At 38.9% G+C, this 25,341-nt stretch overlaps 1 protein-coding gene across 6 annotated transcripts in view; it reads right to left on the reverse strand.

Annotated features, from left to right (window-relative positions):
• ASAP1 (ArfGAP with SH3 domain, ankyrin repeat and PH domain 1) overlaps positions 1-25,341 on the reverse strand; it is a 397,004-nt gene that overhangs the window by 122,161 nt on the left and 249,502 nt on the right. For all 6 annotated transcript variants that reach the window (XM_017962314.3, XM_017962320.3, XM_017962317.3 and 3 more), the window contains 6 exons: positions 21,441-21,515; positions 20,570-20,619; positions 14,127-14,256; positions 12,549-12,634; positions 2,298-2,373; positions 841-927 (listed from right to left, as the gene is read on the reverse strand). In XM_017962314.3, the coding sequence (XP_017817803.1) occupies positions 841-927; positions 2,298-2,373; positions 12,549-12,634; positions 14,127-14,256; positions 20,570-20,619; positions 21,441-21,515 (504 nt within the window). The remainder of the gene's footprint in view (positions 1-840; positions 928-2,297; positions 2,374-12,548; positions 12,635-14,126; positions 14,257-20,569; positions 20,620-21,440; positions 21,516-25,341) is intronic.

Below are 25,341 nucleotides of genomic sequence, written 5' to 3' on the forward strand. Positions count from 1 at the left end.
CTGGAACACAGTAGGTGTTAGTGAAATGTTTGAACAAATGATATTTATAATTAAGGATCTGTACTGCAATCATCCAGCCTCTACCATGCATTCTATACTCTTTCAATATCCAAGGACCATCTCACCTCAAATTTCCTAATTGAGGGGCAAAGCTTCTATAGGTTTCTGCATCAAAATATTTCCCTGGCAAATGAGGCATGCCTGTTTTGGCTGCCCAGAAAGACAGAAGTGGTCTAAAGAGGACAGTTGTAGAATGTACTAACTATGTTTCGGCATACACTCCCAAAGTGCATGTCTTCAAAACTAGGATTGAAAATCTATAGTCATGGGGCTGGACACAGTGGTTCATGTCTGTAATTCCAAAATTTTGGGAGGCTGAGGTGGGAGAATTGCTTGAGTACAGCAGTTCAAGACCAGCCAAGGTAACATGGTCAAACTCCATCTCTACAAAAAATACAAAAATTATCCAGGTGTGGTGGCATGTGCCTGTAGTCCCAGCTACCCGGGAGGCTGAGGTAGGAATGCTTGAGGTCGAGGCTGCAGTGAGCCATAATTGTGCCCCCTGCACTCTAGCCTGGATGACAGCATGAGATTCTGTCTCAAAAAAGTAAAGAAAAAAGAAAAAAGAAAAAAAAAAAATCCAGAGTCATGGAATTGGACACCCAGAACATCTTTCCTACAAGGAAGGAAAAGGAACTAAAATAGAGTTTCTACATGGGGCTTACATACTTGTATATTATATATCACTGTGCCTGTCTTGCAGATCAGGAAACACAAAGGGTATTACAAGCAGCCTTACCTTACACTGTTAGCCCTGTTGTAAACATGTAAACCACTTACTTCTTTCTGATCAAGTTGAAGAGAGGATTTTATTAAGTCTCGGAGTGCAGTTAGCTGTTTCTTTTCTTCATCCTGGGTCTGTTTTATCTATGAAAAAAAATTACTTCTATTACTTATCATTTACACTTTTATAGGCAGAGTTTAATTTATACAAAAATACCACTCATCAAACAATTCTATTATATAGTTGGTTTTCTTACTAAAAGTCCTTTACACTGTCTCATTTTTAATATGAGATTTCTTATCTTATAAAAGTACCAGTGGGTTTTGAAATTAGTGAATAACGTAACATGCATTCTTATTAAATAACGTATCTAAGCTAGACAGTTAACTCTGAAGTACTATTCTAAACAGCTTAAGAAATATCATTGAGATTATTTGCTTCTGGTTTTTCAAAGGGTGGTAATGAAAATACCTTGATGTGATTAAATGGTCCAGGAGAGAATCCTAAGAATGAGCAGAAGTCTAATGGGCCAATGTATACATCAAAGTTTACACAGCATGAAATGGGCACAAGGGATCGGTGCTGCTTTTTTAACCACTTGGGACTTAACTGTAACCTGAACCATGTTAACTACTAAAAGAAAATCAGAAAAAAATACAGAGCCATGTATTTTTAAAGTTATATAAAAGGCATTATTTGTAATTCTAAAACTTTATTTGAGGATATCTACTCATACTTATAACATATATGCTTTTATTTACCACCAAATGATTTTTGGGCAACAACTTTACCATTTCTAATATATACATTTAGACCTAGACACTAAAAAAAGAAAAGAGAGATAATATAAAATGTGCAAAAACAAACAAACAAAAACCTTTATAAATGAAAGGCATGGCGGCTCACGCTTGTAATTCCAGCACTTTGGGACCCCAAGGCAGGTGGATCACTTGAGTTCAGGAGTTCAAGACCAGTCTGGGCAACACAGTGAAACCCCATCTCTACCAAAAGGCTGAGGCACGAGAATCGCTTGAGCCCAGAAGGCGGAGGAGATTGCAGTGAGCCGAGATCGCACACTGTACTCCAGCCTGGGTGACAGAGTGAGACTCTGTCTGAAAAACAAACAAACAAAAAAACAAACAAAAACCCAAAAAACCCTATAAACCTGTCTATTCAGAGTCAATTTTTATCCTTCCACAATCATACATTCTTTCTGCAACTGCTGACCAAGGAACACTGAAATGTGATGCTAACTGAATCGTAAATGGAGAACCATCTGGAACTGATGGCTACATACTCCCCTCCCTGATCCTCTTATGGCCCCAGAAGGACTCTGGAGTGTTTGACCATTGATGACTTCTCTGACTTAAACTGAAGGGTTATCTGCCCTAGGGTCTGTACAGACATATCATTTAATCTTTTCTGCTTTTAACACTTTTCTAATAGATTTCAAAATTACTGATACTTATCCATGAAAGCAAGTTAAATTGCATGTATTTTATAAAGAACTTACATTATATAAATCAGCAGCCAGTTTTTCAATGTACTGTTTCAATTTATCAGCTGTTTTCAAGCCATCTTGAAAGAAACTACAATTAAAAAAATCAGAGATTTATCACCAGTATATAAAAAAAGAATATTTGTCTCCTTATGTGTAAATAAAACAAGGAACTGTAATAACCTACAAAATCTTAAAATACACATATCTATATATACATACTCATTCTCTATGGATTTATCTATACAAGACAGTTATAAAACTAATTATGGTATTTTATAAAGATGTACCAACAAACAAATTATGGCTACCAGTTGACATTCGATAGAAGATATCACAAGGACACTGGAAATTACAGTTGCAGTCCCAAAACAGTGATTTCATAATGTGCGTATGCATCTATACATAGAACAGTTCCTCCCAGTTAAACCATATTTGAACTCGAAGGAGAGAGAAAGACACATTAACCAGTGGAATATCATGAGGTTGATCTGGACACTCTAAGGAGAAATATTATGGAACTACAGATAAAGGAAGGAGAAAAGTCAAAATTCATTCAGTTTCTCAAAGATCCCTGTGTTCCAACATATATTTGAAACACAAGATTTCAAAGCAATAATACCAACGGGTTTGGAAAGCTTTATCCTACAACACATGGTTGTATAATTTCACCTGAAAAATAACAAGAATTAATACCTGTGGAGCATTCAACACATACCCAGCACTGCACTAAACACTTTACACAAGTGATTTCATGTACACAACCCTAACGAATTAAAGCACTTCAATCTCATCTCCATTTGTAAAACTGAGGTACAGAGTATGTATAAAACTTGTTCAAGTTGCAGCTAGTAAACAGCAGAGCTGGTGGAATTCAGATCCAGGTCTGCCAGATTCTGATCCAAGCTCTTTACCAGCAAGTGAAGATTTCTTGTCTCAGGTGGTACACTTCTACTTAGGAACCCAGACTCTGGCATCAGTTTAGAGAAATACACAATATACCTCAGGAAATGTGTTTAGAATTTTATCTGCCCTATTGGAAGCTTCTCTAACCATGCCCCCTCAGCAGATTATTTCTCAAAACACTATCTGTTTTGCTGTCTCCCTACAAACAATGAGGACCTTGAGCATGAGGACTGTCTCATCTCCTATCACAATGGGCCCACAAAGCAGACTGAATGAAGCAATATCAAGACATTTTAAGGCATATCTTTTTTTTTTGAGATGGAGGCTCACTTTGTTGCCACAGTGGTGTGATCTCAGTTCACTGAAACCTCTGCCTCCCGGGTAGGTGGGACTACAGGTACCCGCCACCACACCAGGCTAATTTTTGTATTTTCAGTAAAGACGGGGTTTCACCAAGTTGAGCGGGCTGGTCTTGAACTCCTGACCTCAAGTGATCCCCCCATCTCGGCCTCCCAAAATGCTGGGATTACAGGTGTGAGTCACTGCGCCCAGCTTGAGGCGTATCTTAAAAGCCATATTTCAAGCTTAATATGTATATTCAGTGGCAATAATAGAGACTATTAGAAGTGGCCTGTAGAGTGATTACTGAAATTCTACAAGTTCCAACATTTTTTAAGGCTGACATCTTTGGCACAAAAACCTTATTGAAATAAGGAAGAAAATACTACCTTTAGAAAGTTTTTCAGCAACAGTGATGAGAGGAAAAAAGGGCCTTTTGGTTAACCATTTAACTGAAAAACACATGAACACATATAAAGCCTCATCTCCATCTCTCTCTCTTTCTCTCTCTCTCTCTCTCTCTCTCCCCCCCTCGGCAGGATCTCACTCTGTCACCCACACTGGAGTGCAGCGGTTCACTGAAGCCTCGACTTCCTGGGCTCAAGTGATCCTCCCATCTCAGCCTCCTGAGTAGTTGGGACTACAGGTGCACCCCACCATGCCTGGCTAATTATTATTTTTGTAAAGATGAGGTTTTGCCACATTGCTTGGGCTGGTCTCGAACTCCTGGACTCAAGTAATCTGCCCTCCTTGGTCTCCCGGAGTGCGGAGATTAAAGGTGTGAGCCACCTTTAAAATCTGGCCTAAACCCTTACTTTCCAGCATTTGGGTTTTCAGTACTGCCTATAGCGATGCAAGTTAAACTTCTCAGTATAGAATTTTAAGTTTATGTTCTGACCCTTGAATACTTCTCAGTTTTATTTCCTAACATTTTCCCTTAAAAACTCCAAGGTCTAGCCATGCTACATTATTTCTAGTTGCTTGTTCTTTTTCTATCCATCCTTCCCCACTTCAGCCTTTGCATACGCTATTCCCTCTGCCTGGAATGCCCTTCCCCTCTATACCTGTGTAGTAGTACATTCTCATGTTGCTATGAAGAAATACCCAAGACTGGGTAATTTATAAAGAAAAGAGGCTTAATTGACTCACAGTTCCACATGGCTAGGGAGGCCTTAGGAAACTTACAACCATGGCAGAAGGCACCTCTTCACAGGGCGGCAGGAGAGAGAATAATGCCAGCAGGAGAAATGCCAGACACTTAAAAAGCCATCAGATCCTGTGAGACTCACTCATTATCAAGAGAACAGCATGGGGAAACTGCCCCCATGACTCAAATTAACTCCACCTGGTCCCGCCCTTGACATGTGGGGATTACGGAGATTACAATTCAAGGTGAGATTTGGATGGGGACATGGATTCAAACCGTATCAACCTGCCTGCTAAACTCTCTTTTATCAAGACTCATCTCGGCTGCTACCCCATAAGCAGTATTCTCTAGACCTGATAGTCAAAGCAGTGGCTTTGCTGAGCACGTGTGCCCAGGCCTAAGTGCCAGACCTAGAGAGGTTAGCAATGTTCTGCACGGAGCAGGCCAGGCCATCCATAAGTGTTAACCTGTAACCAGCATCTTCTACATCAAGGAAGGGATATATGCCCACGAGTTAAAAGTATGGGTACAAAGTTAATCATAGCAAAGTCAGTTTCAGTCTCTGATACTGCACTTAAGTAATTTCTGGAGAAAAGTTCTGAAGGTAGAGCACTTAAATTTAAGATGGATGTTGTCAGGACTTCTTTACAACAGAAAAAGCAATGGCTTTGGGGTCAGATGATTATGACCAAGAATCTGTGTTCTGGTAAGTCATTTAACTTCTCTTGGCCTCAGTTTGCTCATGTGTAAATGGGCAAATAATACAGATAGGACATGTGAAACCACCCAGCAAAGGGTGGAGCAGTTAGCATGTGTTCAGGAAATCATTCTCTTCCCTGGAGCTGCATAACTTTATCATATAAGGAACTGTTTCCTTTGCAGAGGGATACAGATTCTTTGTAGATATTTTTGAAAAGGTATTTCATTTTCACTTTCAACATAAAGGGAATTTAATCATTATGCTTAAAAAAATGTGAGTTTCGCTTGGGTGACAGGTACACCAAGATCCCAGAAATCACCACTAAAGAACTTAACCATGTAACCAAAAGCCTCCTGTACTCCAGAAACTATTGAAACAAGCATTTTTTTAAAAAAGAGAACACTAATTAAATCTCGTCCCAATTTTTTTTTTTTAAAGTGAGTTTCAATGAGAATGCTCTAGATCTATTTTTTCCAATATGGTAGCCACTAGTCTCATGTGGTTATTAAAAATGAAATGAAAAATTCTGTTCCTGAGGTCTCACAAGCCTATTTCAAGCGCTCACTAGCCACGTGTGGCCAATGGGTACCATATAGATGGTAAAGAATATGAACATTCCCACCATAGCAGAAAGTTCTACTGGACAACACCACTCTTGATAAAGAATAAGCAAATATTTGAACAGCACAAAATAAATACTGAAGAACTCATTATAAATTTTAGGGAGAAAGATGGAACTGTTTTAGTTTGAAATGGCATTGATAAAAATGAAAATTCCTGCCAACTACAAGGCTGAAGACTCCAAACAAATTTACTTTCCTTCTGCTTCAATTATTCAGACTGTTACATACCCAGAGACAAAGAAAAATCAATGTAATAATTGCTTTAATCTGTAGCATAATCCCATTTTTATAAACAAAACAAACCAGATACGTGAATCTAGCAATCATCTAAGTGAGGAGATTACAGGATTTTTAAAATTCTTCCTTAACTTCAGTTTCTAATTTTTTTCTTAAGGATATCATGTATTACTCAGGTAAAACAAAATTAAAGAATCTACATTTTGTCTGGGATGAACAATTCGGAGGCAAGCCCCTTGCAGAAAGTCATTTTAGGGAGGGCCAAGTTCTAGTTTTGGTAAGAAATAGGAGCAGGAAAGGAGGACGAGTTGTAGGAGAAGAACAAAATAACCATGGCAGTCATTAGCAATGTGTTAGTGACACCATAAAAAGCAAAGGGTGACCTGCTGTCATCTGCACTGTCCCTCTGAGCTTCATTCTCTTCTCCTTGAGGGTCATAGTTCCAGCTGTGGACAGGGTAGACAGAGAGCCACCACGACCTGCCAAAACATTTCACAGAGGGCAGTGGCTTCTCTGTTCCTCCTTTCTCTCTTCTGTTTTAGCTGGTCCTAGTTCAGTGGACATGCAAGGGCTACTGCACACATGGTTCATGCCTGTAATACCAGCACTTTGGGAGGCTGAGGCAGGATTGCTTGAGCCCAGGAGTTTGAGACCAGCCTGGGCAACATGGTGAAGCCCTGTCTCTACAAAAAATACAAAAATTAGCTGGGCGTGGTGGTACATGCCAGTAGTCCCAGCTACTTGGGATACTGAGGTGGGTGGATCACTTGAACCCAGGAGGTTGAGGCTGCAGTGAGCTATGATTGTACCACTGCACTCCAGCCTGGGTGACAGAGTGAAACTCTGACTCAAAAAGAAAAAAAAAAAAAAAAAAAAGGGCCAGGGGTGGTGGCTCACGCCTGTAATCCTAACACTTTAGGAGGTGGAAGTGGGCAGACTGCCTGAGCTCAGGAGTTCGAGACCAGCCTGGGCAACGTGGTAAAACTCTGTCTCTACTAAAAAAAAATAAATAAATAAATAAAAAATTAGCTTGAGTGGCTGCGTGCACCTGTAGTCCTAGTTACTTGGGAGGCTGAGGCAGGAGGACTGCTTGAACCCAGGAGGTGGAGGTTGCAGTGAGCAGAGATAGTGCCACTGTACTGCCACCTGGGTGGCAGAGTGGCAAGACTTCTGTCTCCAAAAAAAAAAAAAAAAAAAGGCGTAGGAGTCAAAATCGTATCATATTTTATATTTTGGCTCTAAACTTTACTATCTACACATGGTAACCCTGGGCAGTTATTTACCCTGTCTGAATAACAGCATGCTCATCTTCAAAGTGGACATTTTCTAGTTTCAAGAAGCATCAGATGAGCTACTAAAGATAAAAGTGTTGTTAGCTGGAAAGTGAAGCACATGTGTGAGTTCTGATTACCTATCACTACACTTAACACATAAATCTTCCAAAGAGAAGGGAAAATTACCTCAAGGATGTCTCATTTATCTCTTAGCCACTTTCTCTACAAATTACCGTAACATAACAAGATCTTCGAAAATAACAGTAACAGTACTGGCAGCTAACATGTAACTGAGTATTTACTCTGTACCAGTCACCTCACTATAATACACAATTCATGGAATATCTTTTTAGTCTCATTACAGAACCAACCATGCAACTAGCTTCAGAACTTTCGGCCCCCACCCCTCCTCCCACCTCTGGGGAGGGCAGAGGTGCTGGAGATTGGGCCAACCAACAGTCAATGATTTAATCATCATGCCTATGTAATAAAACCTCTATAAAATCCTCTAAACGAAGGGGTTTAGAGAGCTGCTGGGTTAGTGAACATATGCCATCTTTTGTGTCTGGCTTCTTTCACTTAGCATTAATGTTTTAAATGTTCACCCATATGTAACATGTATCAATACTTCATTCACATTCAGCATTGTGGCTGAACAATGTTCCATTTTGATATACAACATTGTGTTTAACCTTTTATCAGCTGATGGCTATTTGGGTGTTTCCGTGTTTTGTCTATTGTAAATAATGTTCTTATAAATATTCATGTATACATTTTTATTTAAATAACTCTATGTTTAACTTTCTGAGAAATTCCGAAACTGTTTTCCAAAGAAGTTCACCATTTACATTCCTATTGGCAATGCATAGGTTGCAATCTTCCCACATCCGCACCAAGATTTTTGTTTTAATTACAACAATCCCAGTGGGTGTGAAGTGCTATTTCATTGAGGTTTTGATTTGTAATTATCGTTGACTAATGATGTTGAGCACCTTTTTACGTGTTTTTCTGGCCATTTGTGAGTGTGTGTGTATGTGTGTATACTTTTTTTAATATACAGAGTCTTGCTTTGTCGCCTAGGCTGGAGTGCAGTGGTGTCATTATGGCTCACTGTAGCCTTGATCTCCTGGACTCAAGCGATCCTCCCAGCTTGGCCTCCCAAGTAGCTGGGAATATAGGCGTGCGCTACCATACCTGGGTTATTTTTTATTTATTTTTGTAGACAGGGTCTCCCTGTGTTGCCCAGGCTGGTCTTGAACTCCTGGGCTCAAGTGATCCTCCTGCCTTGGCCTCCTAAAGTGCTAGGATTATAGGTGTGAGCCAGCACACCTGGACTATTGTTGAGTTCTTTACATATTCTGGATATCAGACTCTTATCAGAAAAATGTTCTGTAAATACTTTCTCCTATTCTGTGGGTTGTCTTTTACTTTCTTGATAATATACTTCCACGAACAAGTTTTTAATTTTAAAGTCCAATTTATATTTTTCTTTGGTTTCCTGTGCTTACTTTGTCTCCTTTGACACCTTTACTAAGCACTTATTAAATGAATTAACGTGACTTTTAGCAATATACTGATCCTTTCTGAGCTACAATTTCTTGAGGGTTGGATATATTAAATGAGAAAACACATGTAAAGAACTTAGAGGCAGGGCCTATATAATTTGTCCTAGAAAATAAGCTCTCGGTAAATGTTAGCTGTTATTCTTATTACCTGTAAAATGACAGATAATAAAGCAATGTTTATAAATGCTGTTAACTCTGCAGGTCATAATGACCCTTGTGAAGAGGTAAAAGGAGCAGGTGAACTGGAGGATATGTCTGTTTGGAAAGCAGCATGTTACCGACAATGTTCATGTCTGAAATTGAGCAGTAATTAGTGTAAGTGAGCTGAAATGGGTTGGAAACAGTTAAAAATCCTTCTTTTCTGCTCCTTTTATTTACTTCTCCATTTTTGTAGCTTCATCCACACCGAAGTGTCGTGACTATTATTACCTGGGCAAATTCACTGTTGAGTACCAGCTGACTTTGTACTGAAAATCACTTTGGGAACTGAAGTAAGTACGGAGAAGAATAAATCTTCAAAACAAAACAAAACAAAACAAAAAAACACCTAAGTAGAGAATGCTTAACAGGTCCACACAATATACCTATTAAGAGTTTTGAGGAACTGACTGAAGTAGAAAAGAATAAAGGAAACTACTCTGGCTTCTTGCTGTGATAAGAGTTCTTGGGTTCCAACCATGGAGTAACTTTTAGTTGAATCACCTTAAAACATGGTTCTACTACTTGATGTCTTAGAACATCTCTCTCCCTACAAGGTTTTTACTGTGTAGGGTTTTCTTCTGATGATCTCTCTCTGACCTAGGGGACATTCTTCTACCAGATTGCAATCTGGTAACAAAATCCTAGCTATCCTCCAAGTTCAATGACAAGTCCCACCACTTCCTTCAAGGTGCTAATACCTTCTCCTCAGTCCTCCTGGTCAGGTGTCTCTCTTCTGTTTTTTCTTTAATTTTGAGACGCAGTTTCGCTCTTGTTGCCCAGGCTGGAGTGCAATGGTGCAATCTCGGCTCACTGCAATCTCCACCTCCTGGATTCAAGCGATTTTCCCGCCTCAGCCTCCCAAGTAGCTGGGATTATAGGCATGCACAACCACACCTGGCTAATTTTGTACTTTTAGTAGAAACAGGGTTTTGCCATGTTGGTCAGGCTGGTGTCGAACTCCTGTAATCTAATAATCCACCTGCCTCAGCCTCCCAAAGTGTTGGGATTACAGGTGTGAGCCACCACACCCAGCCACCACACCTCTCTTCCTCTTGATGCCCCATGGTACCTGTCACTGTCCAGCCCCATGATGATTAATAATGGATCCGACTTACTTCCTACACCTGGACAATTAACTCCTGAGGGAAAAAGCCTTGCTTTATCTCTATCCCAGAACCTGAACTTTGGTAAAAGACTAATAACTATTTGTGGAAAGGGAAAAAGCAAAAAATAAGAGAATAAAGCGGGGACACAATAGCTATACAAGTTAGAATCACCATTACTAGTGAAGACTAACAGATGTATACTTTACAAAGCATCTTCTATTTTGAAAAACTCTTGTTTGTGTAGGCCAAACTCTTCTTTATAAACTTAGAGAATTTAACCTGAAAATAGATATCTAAAGTCAGGTGAAATCAGTTTTGCTGCCAAAGTATTGCAGAATTCAGGAGACTGAGAGATTCACTTATTTCTTTAAAATTTTCAAAGGAATTAAACGTTTCCAGGAAAACTAAGTATGATGAAAGATAAAAAATTCCACCCAATACTAAAATCAGGGACCATTACAACACAGGCCAAAATTTCATAACTGCCCAACCACACTACCAAGCCAAAAGTAAGTTAGTTATTCCAGGTCTTCAGTAAACAAACTTAATCTTAAGAAGGTGAAAACTGTTTCTACTTCAATATATTATTTTTATTTTTGAAAGACATTTATGTAAGGTAGAATGTACTTTGAAAAAAAAGTTATCATCAAATTTATGTAAACAACAATTTGATCATCAAAAAGGTTTTCCTCAAGAGAAATATCCTAGACAATAAAATATAATAAATAATTTTAAATGCCACTTAGAATCATCACAGCTGTCAGTACATACAAGGCTGCAGGCACTGGGCTAAGCACTCCATATACATTCTCTTTTTTACTTTTTATAGCCCTATGAAAACCCTAAGGTGGTTGCTACAAAACTGTAACCCAACTTGACAAGTGAGTATACTGAGGTTTAGTGAAGTACCTGATTAAGAATGCAGTTACCTAGCTGCAGAGCCAAAATGTGGACTCATCCAATTTGTCTAACCCAAGCTTTGTGCTTTTGCCATAATATTAATGCTGACCTCCTTAAATGTTTTAGATGAATACAGATATCTCTCTAAATATAACTATTGAAAAGACTAAGAAAGATCAAAGGAAATTAAGAATTTAACTTTTTTGAGAGTATTTTATCTAGTCCAAATGACCTTTACATTATTATGCTTATGGGAGCTGTCCATTCCACTTCTGGAAGGTCCTTGCATTATTTTCTGTATAACTTTCATCAACGAATACAGACTTCACTTTTCTGGTAGAGTCTGTGGGTGTAACCGGCACATTTTCACACACAGACTCTACCAGAAAACCCATGAAAGTTAACCCAATAAGTAAACAAGCAAATGTGGCACCACAGAATCACAAACGTAATAAAAAGATAGCCCTGCAATATAGGCAAACAAAAATGGTGCCAGTGTAGAACAACGGGTATCTTTCAAAATATAACACCAATTATATAGGAATCTATGTATAAATGCAAAGTATTCTTAATGCCCAAACTATTTAAATTCATTTAATTTAGATGAAACAAAACAAAACCGAAGGCTCCAGGTGGAAATACATGGTGCAAATGGTGCAATAATAGGCCAAAGTGGGCGGATCACGAGGTCAGGAGATCAAGGCCATTCTGGCCAACATGGTGAGACTCCATCTTTACTAACAACACACACAAAAAATTAGCTAGGTGTGGTGGCATGCACCTGTTATCCTAGCTACTGGGGAGGCTGACGCAGAAGAATTGCTTGAATTCGGGAGGCAGAGATTAGAGTGAGCCGAGACTGCACCACTGCACTCCAGCCTGGCAACAAAGAGTGAGACTCCGTCTCAAAGGAAAAAAAAAAAAAAAAAAAAAGGCAAAATGCCAAGTAAGAGAGTCAGGGAAGGGGGTCATCAGAAATGACTCTTTAGTGGCAGAGGATCATGCATCTGTAATAAGAGCTCCACAGGCGATCAAATATAGGAAGAAGTATTTGTAAGTATTTGTCTTCTTCTAAGGAAGACAGCATTTTTAAGCCCTAATTTGAGCTGCTGATTTGTATAAAACACTGAAGATGGAAGACACTATTTCTTATCCATTTAGCTGAAAAAGGTCATTATATCACTTTATTTACTCATGAGATGAAGAAAAGATATGAAAAGGATTAAGATAAATAATGAAGTACAGGGGGCTTGCAATATTCTACTCACTTGCACTGTGCATGGTAATACTTTATAAGATTCTGCAGCAGATCCACACCTTTTTTGGTCTTGATTTCATTAACTTTAATGAGATACTGTGAAAATAAAACAGGATTTTATGTTGATTACTTCAGCCATGGGTTCAGGTGGCTGAACATCACCCCTGAATCTGCACAAGTTACCAAGCTTGGTGTCCTTTAGACAGTTTAGAGAATGCTGATTTCGCACAGTCACAAAGTGTACAAAACAAACTGACTAGAGTGTTAGCATTTTATAAATTATTTTATGATTAGTTTATTCAACAAGCAGGAATAAAACACAGCAAAACATTCTAGAACTGTTATTTCCCCTTGGTGCAGTGGATCTCAAACGTACAGTTTATGTGGTCAAAAACCTGAAAGATTGATTGTTTTTTGCAGAAAGTAAGTAGAATAGCATTCTCATCAAAGAATATACCATAGGATACTGAAATTTTAGGAAAAAGAGGTGAATCAGAAAGAATTTTTACTACTCAAAAATGAAAGAATAAAAATAAGAATAACCCACTAATTTATTCAGGTAACTAAACACAGTAGCGTACTTGTACTGTGTACTGGTCAAGATTTTCTATTGACACTGTTTGCTGCTTGCTTACTTGTTTTATTGTGTGAAAAGGTTCATGAGCACACAAACTCAAGGAGCCAATGGGTTATGAAATAGAAAAGAGAGAGAGAGAAAGAGACAGAGAGAGGTGAGAAAGACAGAGAGAGAGAGAAAGAGAAGGAAGGAAGGAAGGAAGGAAGGAAGGAAGGAAGGAAGGAAGGAAGGAAGGAAGGAAGGAAGGAAGGAAGGAAGGAAGGAAGGAAGGAAGGAAGGGGAAAGGGGAAGGGGAAAGGGGAAAGAGAAGGAGGGAAGAAAGAGAAGGAAGGAAGGAAGGGGAAAGGGGAAGGGGAAAGGGGGAAGAGAAGGAGGGAAGAAAGAGGAAGGAAGGAAAAGGAAAGGAGAAAAACATCTAGGGGAAGAAAAAAATTTGAGACAATTTTCCACTTTAATATTTTCTAAAAACTGCAGAAGAAACTCTTGCTCAACAGCAGTGTCAGAAAAGGTTGGTTTAGGTCAAGAAGTGTTCAAGTTCAATTGGAATTCAGTTTGAGAACCAATGCTCTAAGTTTAAGGCAGCATGCTTTCTGTTGCATTTTTTCGTGAAATCAACTTTCTTAACGGCAACTTCATTTGAGTTTTCATTCAAACTGGACATATGGTTAAAAAAACATGCTCTAAACATATACCAATAAAAATATTCACCAGTGTTACCTCTCACCAATGTTTTCCTCCCACAACCACTCACAAGCAACATTAAGGTTCTCACCAAAGAATCCTGTTTTGGCTTAAAACAGCCCCATAGGGCCAAGGCTCAAAATATGAGACAACAGTGCAATGGCAGGTTCCCAAAACGCTTGGAGAAAAATGGAGATTAGAATCCTTAAGAAACAGTTTCCTCTCTAGTAATCAAATACAGTCTGCCTTTAAGCATAAAGACTGCTGACTAGCAGGAAAAGATTACAGTTGTTATAATTCTAGGCAAATGATGGAAAAGTCCATTCTTACTTCACACATTTGAAGCTGAAAGAGGCGCCTTTCCTTCTCCATTTCTTCCGCAATCTCGGCTCCTGTTATCTCTGTGCGGATCATCCCATGTTGTTTTGCGTGTTCTCTTTTCTCTTTCTCAATTTTTGTACTGTAATTAAAGCCAATGTCATTATTAAAAACAAAACAAAACACTCATGTACAACACCAACAGCAGACCCTAATACAAACTATGGATTGGGATGACGATGTGTCTATGTAGGTTCATCAGCTGTATCAACTGTACCACTCTGGTGGGGGTCAGTGATAATGGGGGAGGCTGTGCATGTGTCAGGGGAGGGAGCATATGGGAACTCTCTGTATCTTCTGCTCAAGAAGGAAGTCTACTAAAAACAAACCACACTCATGTCTTTCTGTTAACAAAAGCCACTGATTATTAGTTTCCAAAGTTAAGAGGCAAGAATTCTTAAGTTGGTAGAATCAATCAGAAGTAAAAGCCTACATTCAAAGAGCACACACACACTGTATGGATTTTCACATGGGAAACCCCTTACATTTTTCCTTTGATCTTACACATGACAGATTCATATACATTCTCTTACATTTTGGTAGGCACAAAGAAATGCTGATAGTCTGCCTACTATTGGGTAAAGCACTTTATAATAAAAAAGAATCAGAAAGTTGGAGGCATGAGGCTTTCCTTGAATATCGATAGCTTGCAAGACTTCAATTATTTCAAATAATTAAAGTATATAATGGGTCTTTGTGGGTATGCACAAAATTTAGTCAAAGGTAATTTCCAATATTCCTCTAAACTTGAGCTATTTCCATATTCCAAGAACACATTTTAATCAGTCAACCACTTGTCACTGGGCTGTACAAAATTCAGAAGAAATCCCAATATATAATTTGGAATCCTATGAAAATGTTCTTCTGTGTGTGGGGAGGTGTCCAGGGGCGACCAGGTGATAAAGAAGAAAGGCCCACATTAAACCTATAGTAGCTGATGCTAGTGCTCTGCTCTGATAGATGATAATCTGGTAATAATACCAATGATTATAGCCTGCTTTCCAAAAATCCATTAACCTGAAAATGGACTTCTAATTTCAGAAACAACCAGTAATTTCTAGTTGTGAATGCAAAGACTAACTGATTTGACCTTCAACTCTTAAGTTGTGGTGGTAGGGGAAACCAACCCTGAAGAAAGTCAACATCCTTACCTATACACAGACACAGTGGAAAATCCACCAATCAACCCAATGGAAAATCTACTTATAAACCCAGTTGGGATTGACTCTAATACCCTAATGCTATTATATTTAAGAAACTCTTTAATCATGCCACCGTGGCAGTCAAAGAGGAATAACAGGGATTTTAACAGAAAGAGAATAAATCTCAGCTCTTTCTCCACTGATGTGGGTAGGAAGAGAAGAAATACGGAGGGACAGGCATAATTTAATAATAAGCCTTTCAATTTACCATGGTGACTTAAACATACATGTCTTTTATTTCTTCTTCCTCCAGTGATGCCACTAAAATGAGAGTAAAGGCATAAGAACAGATAATCTCCCAAAGACAAGAGAATTGAAGACAAAAAAGGATGACAGAATTCAATATTTGGAAGAGCAAGGCTGAAGAGAGAAGGAGAACACCTCAAACTATAGGGTTCTCTGTCTCCCTCACTTACATAGCTTCCAAAATGCCACCATATGTGATTACTAACAGGAGCCTGAAAGAACTGCAAGGCTCTGAGACAAACCTCAGACACTGACATCTGGAAAACCCCTATAAAAGAGCTGCCTTCACATCCTACAACTCGAAACCTAAAAAGAAGGCTTTCTGCTTTCTTGCAGAAAGCAGATCTCTAATGATGCATATGAGCTTTTAGTCTTTGGGTACCTTGCTCTGAAATATGAATGCACCCAAAGATTATAAGTCCCCAAAATGAAAGTGAGGGTGAGCAAAGTATTAATAACAAAAGGGGGAGGGTTGGGAAGGAAACAGAGGCAATAAAGGAGCAGATAAAAGAAAAATGTCATTAAATCTTCAGCTAAAATATTGCATCTACGAAACAAGAAACAGAAACTACAAAAAGGCAAAAGAAAAAAAAAAAACAAAAACCCAATTGAGCAAAAGAGCTGTTAGAAATTTAAAATGACAGCCAAAATAAAAAAGCTAACAGAAACAGTGGGGAAAAAACACTGAAAAAATAACCTAAAATATACTACGAATAGAACAGAAAACAGAGGAAAATTGTAAGAACGGTCTAGGAAGTCAAATATTATATAATGAAAATTCCAGAAAGAGAAAAAAAAGAAAAAACAGGAGGAATTACAAGAAGTTTCCAGGAGTGATGAACTAAAACTTGTAAACAAAAATTGCAAACAATGCACATACCATGGCACTTGAAGACTCTTCATAAAACCTTTTATAGAGACAAGACCTTATATTCTCTAACCGAAAATAAATGAAACAAACAACAACCACATATCACATACAAATAAACAGGAATCAGAAAGACATCAGATTTTTTTTTTTTTTAGCAACACTGGAAAATAGAGAACAATGGGAAAATGCCTTCAACATTTTGATATAAAATTATTATTATTATTTTTGAGACAAAGTCTCACTCTGTTGCCCAGGCTGGAGTGCAGTGGTCCGATCTCTGCTCACTACAACCTCCACCTCCTGGTTCAACGATTCTCCTGCCTCAGTCTCCTGAGTAGCTGGGACTACAGGTACCTGCCACCACGCCCAGCTAATTTTTGTATTTTTTAGTAGAGACAAGGTTTTGCCACATTGGCCAGGCTAGTCTCAAACTTTTGACCTCAAGCGATTTGCCCACCTTGGTTTCCCAAAGTGCTGGGACCACAGGCATGAGCCACCGTGCCTGAAAATTATTATAAAATCAGTGTTATATATTTGGCCAAACTCTCACTTTTTGCAGTGGCAGAATGAAAATAATTTTGGAAATACAAAACCTCAAATCTTTGCCTCCTTGACAGCTGTTCTCTGAAAACTACTGGAGGTAATGGGCCACCAAAATATGGAACTATACTAGTCAAGAGGAAGTAGATTTAAAACTGAAGAGTCAAACGCGATCCCAGGATGGCAGCTGTAACAGCTTATCTAAAGAGCTCTGGAAAGGGATGTCTCCAGGAAAGAAAAAAAGAAACGGACACAATTTGATACTAATAGATATATAATCATTATAATAAAATAAGTAATGTACTTTATAAACAAATATTGACAGGTGTCTGACATCTGCTGGAACAGATAAAAATTCACAGAAAATTCACATAGAACTAAGCAAATGAAGAAAGAAGGCAATTATGTCATTAACAAAACGCAAACAACTGTACTCTAAGAACAGAAATGTAATCCTATTCTGACATTCAGATTAGCAATGAATGCTTATAATACCTATAAAAATGTAAACACTGAAACTAGTTTAATAAAAAATTGTTCTATTAACCCTAATGGATGAACAGGGTGCAAAAGTGATGGGGTGTCTGTGCAAGGGAATGTAATCCTCGTCTACCAGAACAATACATCACAGCTAAAGCTAGAAAGAGCAAGAGAATACTGAGGAAGGTGTAGAAAGTCAGGAAGCAGGTAAAAGAGTTGGAAAAAGGGAAGGGACTAACAGGATCAAGAGGGGCAGGCAGAGGGCCTCTGTGTTTCCATTAGAAGCACATTTGTTGCCTATTAATATTTTCCCTGTCATGATTTGTAAAGAACCCTGTACCATTAGGTATGACATAAAATCACTGAGTTTAGATTATGGAGGACAATACAGGTAAGTGAGAATTTGCTACAAAGGGTACCTGGTCCATCCTAGAACGCTCTGTTCTATGATAAACTTTAACAATGTTGAAGCCACTGTTATTTGGGGTTTCCATTATATGCTGTCAGAGTAAGTCTTAACTAGTAAAAGCACTATCTGATGTTTTAGTTTATGTACATTTATCATTTTGACCAAATGAAATTTGATTCTTACAAAACTCAGTAGAAACTATTTATTGTGTGACTTCCCTATGCTAAATACTGTGACAACTGTTTCAACACACTACCTTATCTTGTCCTCACAACAACCCTGAGAAGTAGGTAATTTTTTATATTATTTTACAAGTAAGGATCATCAAAATTAAGTATTTTGGCTCAAGGTCACAAAACTGATAATGATTTCTCAGTCTGTGATCTAAATCATTGCAAACTTCACTGCGTCCAGGGTTCTAAATGGAAGACCACAGAAAACGTCCAGCCTTCTCCATTACCAAAACTAATAAATGAACTTTTTTGTGTGGAGTCATTTTGTTTTCTGTAACTTATAACCGCATGAGTCCCAGTACATCAAAGAGACAAATGCTTGTTTTCTTTCTTTCCTGCACCACTATACTATACTTCAGTGACAAAGAAGTCTATCTTAGGAAAATTGTTGACAGGGATTTACTGAGCAAACAAATAAAACCTGCCTTCATAAGGTCTTAAATTTGGGACCCACTCAACTTGCTATTCCTGTTACACATTTCCAGGTCTGAATAATTCTTTTATTTCTTCAATGAAATAGTACATATACTATGAGTCATTAGGCACTGGTAGATTAACACCATATGTAAGAATAAAGTGGTCGTGGTGTTCACCAAATTTAGATTGTAGAGGACAATACAGAAAAATGAACAGCCAGGCCGGGCACAGTGGCTCACGTCTGTAATCTCAGCACTCTGGCCGAGGTGGGTGGATCACCTGAGGCCAGGAGTTCAAGACCAGCCTGGCCAACATGGTGAAACCCTGTCTCTACTAAAAATACAAAAAATTAGCTGGGTGTTGATGGCGGGTGCCTGTAATCCCACACTTACTTGGGAGGCTGAGGCAGGAGAATCGTTTGAACCCAGGAGGCAGAGGCTGCAGTGAGCTGAGATCACGCCACTGAACTCCACCCTAGGCAACAAAAGTGAAACTCTGCCTCAAAAAAAAAAAAAAAAGAAAAGGAAAATTAAAAAAAAAAGAAAAGCCAGACAAGTTCATACGTTGAGTGAGAAGTACAAGGAAGAGCACCTGTACCATCTCAGAATGCTTCATATTTTAAGTCATTTATAATACTAAGCACCAGATACTTGTAGGTCTTTAGCCAACAGAGATTTTAAACAATAGAAATACAGTTGTACTACCTAATATTGGTAGTACTTTAGTTGACAAAGCACGTATTACATCATGTTTTGTTGTTCCTATGTCCTACAAAGAAGACATATTCTACAAGTAAAGCACAAGGGTTTTTTCTTCCGTCTTTAGCCTCCTACTTTCTAAGTACTTAATCCTATTCGATTCCAAGTTTAAGCACCACTGCCTCTGGGCAGGGGCAGTACTTAGCTTACAATTTGAGTACTCATGACCCACTTTTCATACAGAAAGATTCACAGCCCACAGCATTCATTTATCAGTTGACCATTTTAATAACCTTTTTGTTCTCTGCTGCATTTAGAACTGTCAATGTACGGATATATTCCTAAAACAGCAAGTCCCTAACAATGCACTTTTTACATAATTACAAAAGTAGTCTGGGAAAAACATATTTAATCCTGAATTTGCTTTTCTTTTGCTTGTTTTTATCCTGTTGCTATTGCTGCCTACGAAATGTTTCATTCTCTTATGTTTCTAGTTGTCCAAGACTTTTACTAAAAGCTTTAAAAATACATATCTCCTCCCACCCCACCCTCCTGCTTGGTGTTACAAATGTCTCAGAGTAATAATAGTAATAATAATAAAGGAACGTGGTACAATTACACACAGTATCAAGATGGTCCGAGCACCTTGCAAAGTGCTTAGTGCCCTAATCCCTAACAAGAACTCCACGAGGTTGGTGGTCTGACCTCAGTGCCCATGCTATGCTAGGCTCTGTGGTCAGACAGACCTGGAGTGAATGCCAGATGGACACGTAACTAGCTTTCTAGCCTTTCACGAGCCCCTTAGCCTCTTTAGGCTTCAGTTTCCCTGATGTATATAAACAGAGAGTAAAGTTGTACAGATAGTTTCCTGTGAAGAGGTCATACATGCAAAAAACACTTAGTGCAGGTCCTGGCAGGCACCAAGATGTCACAGTATTAGCTGTTACTTTTATTATTTCCCAATTGTTATACTATACAGAAACATAAATGGTCCATAATTACATGCTATCTATAATGAGAGCCATAGGCCTATAACTTGACAGTATCAGCAGCCGTAAATGCCAAAACAACTGATAGTAAAAGTACCTCTCCCTTCAGACAAATAGCACAGGAGATGCAACCACTTTAGGTCAGTGTACCCAACCTCTTAGCCCTAATAAGGATATACTAGAGGATATACTAAACAAGTTTTATTGAGAAGTTATTAGTTAAGAGGTCTGTCCTTTCTCCAGTTTTGTTTTTTTTGTTCAAAATTCACAACAATATTAAAAAACAAAAACTAAACAAAAAACCACTTACAACTTTGTCTCATAATCTTTCCAGGCTTTGTCAAATGGCTTCTTGAGATCCTTAGAAAAGAGAAAATGAAATTAAAATTGCATCGACTTTGACTGAAAATGAATAAATAGTTTTGAAATAACATCTTAGCAAGAATTGCTTCCTTTATAGGACACTGGGAGCTTCACTTTCATGCACATTACACTATTTTTTTTTTTTTGACAGGGTCTCACTCTGTTGCCTAGAATGGAGTGCAGTGGCGCAATCACAGCTCAATGCAGCCTTGAACTCCCAGGCTCAATCGATCTTCCCACCTCAGCTTCCTGAGTAGCTAGAACTACAGGCACTCAATACCATCCCTGGCTAATTTCTGTACTTTTTTTTTGTAGAGATGGGGGTTTCATTATGTTGCCCAGGCTGGTCTTGAACTCCTGGGCTCAAGCGATCTGCCCGCCATGGTCTCCCAAAGTGCTTGGATTATAGGCATGACCACTGTGCCTGGCCAACATCACACCATGTATTATACACACAAGAAGCATGAGAGAGGAAAGAAGGGTGAGCGCCCTGGTCATGCTGATGAAGCAGGAGCCTGAGGTTCAGAGAGGCTGGGTCCCCAGTGGTCACACTGTGGGAACCAAGACTCGGGCTTAACTTCTCTCTCCCACCCATGGAGAACCTTCCCAATCTTCTTGAAAGTGCCTAATCTCATTCCTCTGTCAATACCATTATGTGAAGTGGCACATTTTTTTCCAATGATCATTTTCCAAGAGCATTTTTAATGCTGAAAATGTTCAAAGACTCTTTCAAATACAAGTACTACTATGATCTTAAAAGAGGAAAAAAAAATCAATCCTTTCAAGTTAAAGTGAAAATCAAATTTCTGAACACTTACTCCTTTGACTCCCTTTAGGTCTCCTTTTAACAAGGAATCCAAGGTGAAGATCACATTGTGGCTCAGCCCCTGGAGCTGAAAAAGCAAAGGGAAGATGGGAGATGGTTAAAAAATAAAGTCCACATGAACAATAAAACCAGCTACTATTGACTGAGCATTTTCCACACACCAGTCTCTGTTGAAGGGCTTTCCATGCATTATTTCATTGAACCTGCATGACACCTCTGTAGGTTAGGTGACGTAATTATCACCACTTGGCAGGTGAAGGAACAGAGATGGAGTCATTTGTGTAGAACCATAAAGCATGTGAGTGAGGGGCTAAGATTTGAATTTAGGCAGTGTAGGCTGGGCATGGTGGCTCATGCCTGTAACCCCAGCACTTTGGGAAGCTGAGGCAGGCGGATCACTCGAGGTAAGAAGTTCAAGATCAGCCTGGCCAACATGGGGAGACACTGTCTCTGCTAAAAACATGAAAATTAGCCAGGTGTGGTGGTGTGCAACTGTAGTTCCAGCTACTTGGGAGGCTGAGGCACGAGAATCATTTAAACTTGGGAGGCGGAGGTTGCAGTGAACCGAGATCACGCCACTGCATTCCAGCCTGAGTGAGAGAGACTGTCTCAAAAAAAAAAAAAAAAAAAAAAAAGGAATTTAGGCGGTGTAGCTCCAGAGCTTGCTTAAACACTATGTTACAGTACACGTATATGTGTACAAATAATTCCTCAAATCACTGTAGCACTTCCATTAACACCTCTGCCAAAATTGTAGCTCTTATGGTGAATTTTCTTCAACTGCTTCTGTCAGAGTAAGGAGGGGCTTTTTCCATTTCCTTTTCACATTTTTTTATACCATGTATCATTATCTGAAATTGCTGTGTTTGGGGTTTTTTTGCTCAGACTTATCTTTTAATTTTTAGTTTTTATGGATATATAATAGTTGTATTTATGAAGTACATGAGAAATTTGATACAAGGGTACAATGTATAATGATCGAATCAGGGTAATCGGGGTTTCCATCACCTCAAGCACTGATCATTTCTTTGTGCTAGAACATTTCAATTCCACTCTAGTTATTTTGAAATATATAATAAAAATCATTAACTACAGTCACGCTGCTGTGCTACCTAACACTAGATTGTGTTACTTCTATCTAACTGTATTTTTGTACCTAATAACCAATCCCTCTTTATTCCTTCCACCCTACTATCCTTCCCAGCCTCTGGCAACCATCATTCTATTCTCTATCTCTGTGAGATCAATTTTCTTTTTTAGCTCCCACATGAGACAGAACATGCAATAATTGTCTTTCTGTACTTGGCTTATTTCACCTAACATAATGTTGGATCCATTTTGTGGCAAGTGGCATGGTTTTGTTCTTTTTTTTTTTATGGCTGAATATTCCATTGTGTGTATATCCTGTATTTTCTTTATCTACTCAACTGTTGATGGACACTTAGGTTGATTCTGCATCTTGGCTACTGTGAATGGTGCTCTGATGAACATGGGAGTACGAGTTACCTTGTTGATACAGTGATTTCTTTTCTTTTGGGTATATACCCAGCAGTGGGATTCCTGGATCTTATGGTAGTTCTCTTTTTAGTTTTCTGAGGAGACTCTATACCATTTTCCATAGTGGTTGTACTAATTTACATTACCACCAACAGCATATGAGGGTTCCCCTTTCTCCGCATCCTTGCTAGCATCCATTACTGTTCTTTTTATAAAAACTATTTTAACTGGCATGAGATGATATTTCACTGAAGTTTTGACTCGCATTCCTCTGATGATTAGTGATGTTGAGCATTTTTTAATAAACCTTTGGGCCATTTGTAGGTCTTCTTTTGAGAAACATCTTTTCAGATCTTTTGACCATTTTAAAACTGGATTTTTTTCCTATGAGTTGAGATCGTTATATATTCTGGCTATTAATCCCTTGTCAGATGGGTAATTTGCAAATATTTTCTCCTATTCTGTGGGTTGTCTCTTTACTTGGTTGATTGTTTCCTTTGTGGTGCAGAAGCTTTTTAACTTCATATGATCCCATTTGTGTTTGCTCATTTTTACTTTGGTTGTTTGTGCTTTTGAGGTCTTTCTCAAGACATCTTTGCTGAGAGCAATGTGCTGGAGAGTTTCCCCCAAAGTTTTCTTCTGGTAGGTTCACAGTTTCAGGTCTTAGATTTAAGTCTTTAATCCATTTGGATTTGATTTTTGTATATGGTGACAGGGTCTAGTTTTATTCTTCTACATACGGATATCCAATTTTCCCAGCATCATTTATTGAAGAGGATATTCTTTCCCCAATGTATGTTCTTGGTGCCTTTGTCAAAAATAAGATGACTGTGAGTATGTGAATTTATCTCTATTTGGTTCCACTGATTTATGCATTTATTTTTAGTTTTAGTTTTTGAGACAGAGTATCACTCTGCCGCCCAGGCTGGAGTGCAGTGGCATGATCTCTGCTCACTGCAATCTCCGCCTCTTAGGTTCAAGCGATTCTCCTGCCTCAGTCTCCTGAGTAGCTGGGATCACAGGCATGCACCACTACATCTGGCCAATTTTTGTATTTTTAGTAGAGACGGGGTTTCACCATATTAGTCATGCTGGTCTCAAACTCCTGACCTTGTGATCCACCTGCCTCGGCCTCCCAAGTGCTGGGATTACAGGCGTGAGCCACCGTGCCTGGCCTATGCATCTGTTTTTATGCCAGCATCATGCTGGTTTGATTATTATAGCTTAGAAGTATAATTTGAGGTTAGGCAACAAGATGCCTCCAGCTTGTGTATTCTGTCTCCCTCACTAGTACAAAACCTCGATGAGGACAGTGACCTTGACCTTTCTGTTCACAGCTATATCCTTAATGCCTAGATTCCATTAAAAAGATAAGATATTTAGGAAGTGCAATCTATAGCCGGGAAATATATATATATTTTGTTGTTGTTGTTGTTTGTTTGTTTCACTGCTCTGCGGCAGTGGCCTGAGTCTCCTTGATTTTAAGATGCTACAAAGAGGAATCTACAAAGGAGAAGGAGATGGAGATGGAGATGCTACCCAGCTGCAAAGAAGAATGGCAGGGGGGAACCAAGGGAGGCAGAGTCAGGTGTGAAAGGAGTAACCAAAACAAAGACTGAGAAGAGTTTTTAACTACTTGTCTTCAAGGAGACCCCAAGTAATCTTGATAAAATCAAGTTTTAGTAGCGTGGAACCCAAGACTGCAGAGACCTGCAGGACCAGATTATAGATGGAAAGGTTTGTGGGTCCCCTCACTCAAGAAATAATTTTACTCACACATAAGTGTATTCAATTGTCAGTCTGTCCATCCATCCATCCATCATTAATAAGATACCTACTCTGTGCCACATACTACACTAAAAGCTTGATAGGCAAAGATGAATAAACACTGTTCCTACCTGTAGAGAGTTCATATTCTAGGAACAGAGGCAGTCACTACACAGCCAACTCTACTACATTATGCTATTATGTGTTAGTGGCAGAGGGACAGAGTGGTGTGAGAAGGACCAACGCTGACTTGGAAGGGCTTTGTGCATGACTCTCTTAACCACATCTGTAAAGCAGAATATTATAACCTATTGCAAGCAGCTGTTGTGAGGATGGAATTAGTTAATATGTGAGGATGGAATGAGTTAACATGTGTGCAAGCTTACTCCCTGATACCTAGAAGTGTTGAATACATGTTTATTTTTTAAATGCTATGGGATGCTAAAATACAAATAAGAAAATGAGGGAGCAGAGAGGGGCGGGGAACAGGAAGGCTTTCCCCTTTTGCACTGAACTTCTCCCTAACCCTTTCCTCCTGTTTTCATCTTAGGCTTCCTAAAATTCTCAGTCATTCTACCTCTTTACTCTCCCTGAGCACCAACTAATTTTACAAACCAGAAAGTTTCCCA

This window comes from Papio anubis, chromosome 8 (genome assembly GCF_008728515.1).
Source record: "Papio anubis isolate 15944 chromosome 8, Panubis1.0, whole genome shotgun sequence".
Lineage (NCBI taxonomy): Eukaryota > Metazoa > Chordata > Mammalia > Primates > Cercopithecidae > Papio > Papio anubis.